The 8,513-nt window shown below is 40.4% G+C and overlaps 1 protein-coding gene across 2 annotated transcripts in view; it reads left to right on the forward strand.

The window, feature by feature from the left end:
* The window catches only part of SMC5 (structural maintenance of chromosomes 5), a 96,078-nt gene extending 91,475 nt beyond the window's left edge, over nucleotides 1-4,603 (forward strand). For both annotated transcript variants that reach the window (XM_060610088.3, XM_060610089.3), the window contains 3 exons: nucleotides 764-943; nucleotides 1,023-1,118; nucleotides 2,261-4,603. In XM_060610088.3, the coding sequence (XP_060466071.1) occupies nucleotides 764-943; nucleotides 1,023-1,118; nucleotides 2,261-2,401 (417 nt within the window). In that variant the 3' untranslated portion in view covers nucleotides 2,402-4,603. The remainder of the gene's footprint in view (nucleotides 1-763; nucleotides 944-1,022; nucleotides 1,119-2,260) is intronic.
* Nucleotides 4,604-8,513: the final 3,910 nt, after the last annotated feature.

Below are 8,513 nucleotides of genomic sequence, written 5' to 3' on the forward strand. Positions count from 1 at the left end.
TGTAGAATGAGGCCTGTGACAGTTTTGCTTACTAAAAAATCGCTCAAGGGAAGGAAAATACCACTGCGGGAGTCCATCGCGGTCACTTGTGTTTGTGTGTGTGTGTGTGTGTGTGTGTGTGTGTGACATTTGAGATCAGTCGCTAGCATCTTACTGACTTTTTGTATCCAGGGAGGTAATGGTTATTTGGCTCTGTGTGAATTGATTTATAAATCCACCACTGTCCACATTACAACATTCCTAAGCAGATTGGCAAACTTCACTGAAATACAGTATATTAGTGGTTTCCGTTTTTAGCAAGAGAGAGTACACAGGAATGAAAATATTTGCAAATTTGTTACTAGTTTCTTGAGCTGTAAGTTAAGGCATTGCAAGTATAGGTAAAATAATTTCCTTTCAGAAATACATCAAGTGATCAACTGGGATTTGCTTTAAAATAATTGAAAAAAGGAGTTGGGGGAATTATAGGTGAAACAGGATGATTGTTTAATCCTCACAGTTGTTTTGTAAAGCAGGTACTATACCTCAGTTTTCTTTCTTTTTTTTTTTTATTTACAAATAAACTGCAACAACAAAGTATCAAAGAACTAGTTGCCGTCTACAGGCCTTTAGGCATCTTCACAGATCTGTTGAAATAAAACTACAGTCACTAAATTTTACGGCTTTTCCTCTTCTAATGGATTTATTCAGTCTCTTTTCGAATAGTAGTATGTAAGTGCCCGAGAAACCCGGAACCTTCAACAAGTATGTGAACGTTTCACAGGAGGACTATGATAAGTACGGCATCCGGATTCGAGTCAAGTTCCGCAGCAGCACGCAGCTGCATGAGTTAACTCCACACCACCAGAGCGGGGGTGAAAGAAGCGTGTCCACTATGTTGTACTTGATGGCCCTTCAGGAACTCAATCGATGTCCGTTCAGAGTAGTTGATGAGATCAATCAGGTGTGGAGCTTACTCCTTTACCTGGGTTTTATTGCATCTTGTGGTGGATGTAAATGTAATCAGTATCATTGTTGTTTAGGGAATGGACCCAATCAATGAACGGAGAGTGTTTGAAATGGTTGTAAATACTGCTTGTAAAGAAAATACATCTCAGTACTTCTTTATCACACCAAAGGTGGGTAATCGGTAATCTTAAAGAGCTCATGTAACTCCGAAGTCCCCTGTGGCTTCATCATGTAGCAGATTTTATGGCCCAATACATAAAGGTGAGCAGAAATACTCCCACAAAAGGAACTCCAAGGATTACAGTAGTATTTATATTACTAAAGGGGACAAGTTCCAGTGACATACTTAATCAGAGACCTTATTATTGCAAGAAGAAACGTAGGAGGCATAGAATTATGTTCTAGAACCAAGATTTCCTCCCCGGTTTTGGCACTTACTCCCTCTCTAGATAAGTTCTCTGTTAGCACTTTTTACAAGCGGCAGGGGATTCCACACTCAGACCTGAGATGCTCATGTCCCCAGAAGGGCCCGTCCAGGGATGCACTGCCCTTCACCGTTCACCAGCACCACTGCCCTGACCCAGAGGAAATCGCAAGTTAAGCCAACGTCTTCTTTTCTCACATTAACTTCGATAAAAGCAGAATCATCCTTACAGAGAATTTTCCGTAAGCTAGAACCATTACAACAGGAAATTGTCTTTTGTTACATCTTGTGCTGTAGGTGAATTGTAAGACCAGTAAACTCAAAGCTGTGTTTATTAACGTTACTGGATTTTCTTTTTAAAACTAAGTATGCATGAAAAATTTCATTGGCAAGTCCATCTTAAATGCACATTTTTATTGAAGAGTATAATCTGTCTTCTGGGTCTGGCACATACTCTCTGGAATAGCCAGACCTGCTCTGTTGTCTACCAAACACCCTGCCCTTAAAAACCCACCCCTCTGTCACACACTTTTCAGGCTACCAATCTTTCACGACCGTACAAGTTGCTTGTGAAGTGTTTGTGGATAAATGAGTGAAAGAATGGATCCCAGGGATGTTCTGAAGGACTTACTTCCAGGGTCAACCTAGGAAGCTGTAGGATCTTATTTGGCCTGGGAAATACTGACAAGGCATGTTGATCATTAGGCCGGGCTTCAGGCGTGCTCGCTCAAGGAAGGATCACGGTCTGGCAGGGTTTATGTTGAACTGAGAACTTCAGAAGTATTTCATTTCTGTTAGAAATAAAGTAACATTTGACTTGACCCACCACGTGAGGCCGGTAAATCGTGCTTAATATACGGCATTATGTGCCCCTTTGTTTTAACACAGCTCCTGCAGAATCTTCCTTATTCTGAAAAGATGACTGTGTTGTTTGTCTACAACGGTCCTCATATGTTGGAACCTAACAGGTGGAACCTAAAGGCTTTCCAGAGGCGGCGGCGGCGCATCACGTTCACTCAACCGCAGTGAAAGTAGAGGGCGACAGCTGTGACGTTTCTCTGGTTAAATCCTGTTTCTAAGTGTGGCTCGCTTGAATAAAAGGAGATTCACTAAAGACTAAGAGATCAGTCATTTTTGGAAACCTGTTAAACACAAACGGGTTGATGATTGGAGACCATAGTAACTTCTGTCTGTGGAACATTATCCCGTAGTAGAAATTAGTCTTCAGCTTTTGTTGAACTTGAGTCCTTGGCCCTCTGGCCGTATGTCACGGGGTTCCCACGATAAAAGGTGTTGACTGTGTTACATCACAGGTGCAGGGGAAGTGTGGTGGGCCTGCTAACCTCCAGCTAGAATTCCAGAGTAACTTTAATTACTGTCAGAGTCTAAAGAGGACTGCAGCTCAAGTCATAGTTTCCTCCCAGTGTTCTATTTAATTTTTTAAAAATTGATACGGAAATGTCTAGACTAATGTATAATAATTTATGACAAGTCTATTCATTTCTTCCTATTAAAAAGGATTACCTTATCTCCACTAGGAAATGTGATTTTATGGGCCTTTAAAAAAACTTTATGAAACTTGACACTCTAATCGTATTGGTATCTCAAGGGAAAAACATGCTGGGCTTCAAAAATAGGACTTGTTTGAAATGCCACAAGGTGGCCACTAGATGATGCAACATACAGCAAAAGATTGACAGAAGAAAATCAAGTTTTTAAAGAATAACCCTGTAAAGTGTGTGTGGGGTGGGTTTGGTTTGTTTTTTTTTTTTAATTTAAAGTCAACTGTATTTTACATCTTCAATTTCTAAAAGCATTTTTATAATTATTTTTAGAAGGGTTTTTTCTTAAGATTTCATATACTGGTTTCTACAGTTTATATTTGAAATTTCTCAGTGTATGTCAAGAGTGAGGGAAAGCATTGATTTGTTTCAGAACATACTGTTTCTAGAACTTAAGCTTTGAGGTCCTTCCTTACCATGTTGATCCTACCCCACTGTCCTAGAAAATCTAGTTTGAACTGTTTTCTTTGAGCAGGGAAGAATTAGAGAAGCATTTGTTTATCTCTGAGTTACACTAATTAACAGTGCCAAAACAGTTCTATTCTTTTAAAAGATAAATTTTGTGAGATAATGGACGAATCCAAGAACACGTCTCTCTGAACAACGGATTGGATCCGTGCCAGTCATGACAGAATTATTTTTTTGACTTGGTAGCTTGAATAAATTGCAGAATTGCATTCAGTTTGTGCTTTGTATATTCATAAATAGCCATGGAAATTTATATTCTTATTAGGTCAAAAAATAATGAACTGCAAGTCTATCCTCTCACTTGGACATTTTCTCTTTAAAAAGGTATTTTTTTCTTGAAAAATTTTTAAAAGAGCCTTCTCAGTCTAATGCATGTATTATGAAAATATTTTAAAAAACATTTTTACTGGTGTAACAACTCACGTAAACATTGAAAAACTTGGTAACCTGTTAAAGGGACAGTGCTCCCAAATGTTTCTGTTGTTTAATACTTTGCTTTCCACCAAAATATCTTTACTGATACACGCTTACTGTCCTGTGTTTTGTGTCTGAGTGCCAACCATCTTCCTTCTGCAGGCAGGTGACCCGTGGGCATGCGGAGCTTGAAGATGAGTTGTGTTTGCAAATCAAATGGTCAAGTTTATTGCAATTTACATATGCCAGTAATTATTCCATACTTTGTTTGTAAGCATTTTATATTTCTCTACTGGACAAATATTTAGTTTTACATTGGATTTTGAACTGTAAATGAAAAATTATGTATCATTTTAACATATTAATAAGAGAATAAGTCTAACACATTATACTCTCAGCCACTTAAAACTTCATATATTTTCTGCAAGGGTTGATTTCTAATTACATACAAATTGTACAAACGCCAAGTGAAAGTCTGATTTGATGAATAAAATATTCAAAACCTGAAGGTGACAAGTATTTTTAATGAGAAAATCCTCATTAATTTGCCTAAGGAGAGAGTCTCTATTCAAAGATTTTTAGTGTTCAAAGTAAAGATTTTTTGCTTTCTGATTGTCTTTTGGACACGTGCTTGTTTTCTTTGGAGTATGAATCTTTAGTCTGTGAAAAATGTAATTCTGTCCTGCCGTAGTGTGTGTCTGCGTGCGTGCGTGCGTGTGTGTGTCACTGGGGAAAAAGACCTCTGTGGGAAACGCTTTGTTGGTAATAAATGCATATTTTCATATTCTTTTGGAGTGTGGTGTTTTTTATTTGAGAGAGAGAGAAAGAGAGTACATACGCGGGCAAGTGAGTGGGGAAAGGGGAGAGGGAGAGCAAGAATCCCAAGCAGACCCTGTGCTGGGCATGGAGCCTGGCACGGAGCCTGACAGAAGGCTGGATCTCACAAATTGTGCGATCACGACCTGAGCCAAAATCAAGAGTTGGACACTCAACTGACCCAGGCCACCCAGGCACCGCTGGTGTAGGTTATTTGAAGTGAAAACTTTTCACACTTTCAGCCTTATTAAGAGTCATTTTGTTTTTCAAATTTAGTGAAAAGCCAGTCTGTCTGGTGTGCTTCTGCCTGTCCATGTTCAAAACCCATCAAATATTTAGTTCTTTGCCTGCCTGCAAGGAGATTACAGTCTAACGGAAGCAATGAACATCATGAAAAAAGGTTTCAACCATCTGAGGAAGCCACCTTACAACACGAGTGGCAACAGTTTTTAGCCTGAAGCCCTAGATTTGCTAAAAACGTTCACAAGAATCATTTTGTCTTCATACATTAAGCTCCTGTCTTGACTCAGTTCCCTTGTTGCGAAATGAGAATACTTCATGTACAGAGTTGTCGAAGGGAGCAGGTGAGCTGAGGGGCATCAACGGCACCCGGCATCCTAGTGGCACTTCATCAATGTCTCATTTTATTCTCCAGCTTCATTGCAGTTTTGTAATTTAAATCTTAAAAAGCATAATATACGGTGTATTTTATACATGGAGGTCTGAGAATTCCCTTTCAAGTGAAGTTAACGTAGAGTTCTATTTTATCGATTGTGTCAGTTTTTCAAAGGACAGAGGCACCTGTACGCTTTGAGGGAGCCTTTTGATGTAGAGATAAAGTTATTTTCTTACACCTTCATGAAATTTGAATCCAGTCGATGAGCTACCCTCAAGATACTCCACTCTGTCTCATTACTGTATACTCACACCATCTATTTTGGAAAGCTTCTAATTAATACGCTTTGCACATTGGGGAGATTTGACTCTATTGACCATTCGGGCTTATTTTTTATTCCCGGGGGAAAATTTGGATTTGGGGGGGGGGGGGGGGGGTTGTTGTTGAGATAGGACTATGCCCTCGTTGCTCTGAAATTAGTTAATTGGCGATTGGTTGGAAGATTTTGTTTTTTTAGTTGTTTGTTTTTGTTTGTAGCCAGCTTTGTTTAACCCCAAAGAGAAAGAGCATGACTGCTCTGCCTAGATTCATTCTAGAGGGTTTGGAGAAGCTGAGAGGGGCCTATGGGCAGCTTTCGGACTCTGGGCCCCAGCTTCATCTGAGACACTGAGACGCAGGCTGGCTGTTCGGGGGCAGACTGCTATAAATCGTGCCTCACTTTTCTGGTCACCCATTAAGAAACTCGTTATTTCCTTTATTCTCGTGGGAGCAAGCTTCCACACTCGGGTGGCATCCAGGCCCACATGTGAAGAGGGGTGGGGGAAGGCACAGTGCCAGGGGGTCCCTTCATTCTTGCCAAATACCCACTGGGGAGTAGGTTGAGACACATTATTTCAGTGTAAAAGTTTGGGGACAAACTGTCCAGTGTTATGATAGAATAATAAATTTTAAGTTCTCTTCGTATTATTTACAATCTTCACGTAGTGCCAGTGTTGTCTGACCTGTCATTTTTCACCTTCAAATATTAGCTGTTAGGCTGGAAACAATCTTCCAAGTGGCTTAGATCATTCTCTTCACAGTCTTAAATCATGAAGGGGAATCGTTGGAGTGATTAGGCTAGCCCCGGTAAGCCTCAAGTTACTTTGTAAACTAGATGGAATAATAATCTGTTTATAAGCTGTATTGTACTCCAAGTATTTCCACCCAACAACCCTTTAACTGTAGATCAACAGAAACTTAGCAATGGTAAGACTTCTGCAAACTTTTACTACTGGTAAATGGGAGAGGTGAGGCTGAAGAAACAGGCTTAATTTTTTTTTCCAGGATACCGTGCTGCCTTTTTATCAAGATACCTTGCCTTCTGGATTGTTGGGAGCTACCCCATAAACAGTTGTTCCGGTTACGTAATGCACGTTGTTAGGGCTAAGACACTGCCGCTCCAATCAATACTTATACCTTAGGTCAGGTGCAAGTTCTGCTGTAACAAAAACCCAGATAGAGCTTAGATAAGATAGAAGTTTATTCTTTTCTTAACAGAGCATAAGCAGTCTGGGATTCCTCACCCAGTTCCCATTGTGCTGCTCTGCCATCCTCGAAACTGGGTTCTTTCTCATGGTCCAAGGTGGAGCTGCTTCAACTCTTGCCACCATTTGTATCCAAATGATCAAGTTAGGGAGAAAGGGGTAAGAGGAAGACACAGTCACCCCTTTTAAGAGAACCACACGCAAGCGGCCCATGTTACTTTTGTTCTTCTCCTGAACTGAGTCACATGGTCTGCACTGGACTAGGTCATCTTTAGCTATGTGTCTCTTTTCCTAGTTAAACTCCAGCCACTCTGTTAAAAAGGGGAGAAGGACTACAGCTCAGTAACAGTATCATGAGCCAATCCAATCAATGCCCTCTCTCCCAGCACTGATGGATTCGCGCATATTCCATTATTTATATATTCAATCTTCATTTACATGTACTACAAGCAAAACACTCACATATGTATTTTAAGGGAAAAAAAATCAGACTTGCATACAATTCCTCTCTCAAGAAACACCCTAGGGTAGGGATTTGATTCGAGATGGGGACGTAGGAAGATCTCGAACTCCCTTCTTCCCACAGGCACTGAGCCTACAGCTACGTAAGGAACAATGTCCTCAGAATAACCTAAAAGTTGACTGAGCAACACCTACACATTGGACAAAAAAGAAAACAAGTCAAGAGTAGGAGAGGCTGGGACACAAACTTGCCACAACCCCCACCCCAGGTGCAGCGACCTACAATTAGGACAGAACTGCAAGCCCAGAGCTTCTCCCTGAGTAGTGAAGGGCTCAGCTCAAACCCATCAGGCACCCCAAATTTTAAAATGTGCACCTGAGAGATGAGCCCCCAAGACATCTAACTTTGTAAACCAATGGGGCTCGCAATCCCCCAAACACACAAGACTAGCAATCTGAGAAACAGTTGTGCAAGGGCTTGTGTGCTTGCACTCACCTGCCCCAGGGCCCAGCTCAGACACAGCTGTTTGTGCCTACACAATACACAGAGCCTCATCTCCTTATGTTAAAGCACCAGCTTGAGAACCTGGCATCACATTTAACACACACATCTAGGAGCCTGTGGCTTATCTTGTACATGAATTCACTTCTTCAAGGCTAGAAGAGGTGGCTGCTTCATCTAACGCATAGAAACCAACAGAATTAAACAAAATGAAGCAACAAAAAAGTATGTTACAAATTGAAGAACAAGATAAAAACTCAGGGAAAAAACTTAATGAAATGGCAGTAAGTAATTTACCCATTAAAGACTTCGAAATACTGGTCATAAAGAAGCTCACTAACCTGGGGAGAAAAATGGATGAATACGGTGAGAAATATAACAAAGAGATGTACAGTATGAGAAAGTACCAAGTGGAAGTATTAGAGCTGAAAAATACAATCACTGAACTAAAATACACACTAGAGGCATTTAACAACAGGTTACATGAAGCAGAAGAAAGAATCAGTGAACTCAAAGACAAAGCAGAACTCACCCAATCTGAGCAGCAAAAAGAAAAATTAAAAAGGTAAAGATAGCTTAAGAGCCTTATAGGGCAACAACAAATGAGTTAATGTTCTCATTATGGGAATTCCAGAAGAAGCACAGAGAGGGGCAGAAAGCTTATTTTTTAAAAATAATGGCTGAAAAATTTCCTAACCTGGGGAAGGAAACAAACATCCAAATCCAGGAAACCCACTAAGTTCCAAATAAGATGAACCCAAGGAGACCCACACTAAGA

Source organism: Panthera onca, chromosome D4, assembly GCF_046562875.1.
Source record: "Panthera onca isolate mPanOnc1 chromosome D4, mPanOnc1 haplotype 2, whole genome shotgun sequence".
Classification (NCBI taxonomy): Eukaryota; Metazoa; Chordata; class Mammalia; order Carnivora; family Felidae; genus Panthera; species Panthera onca.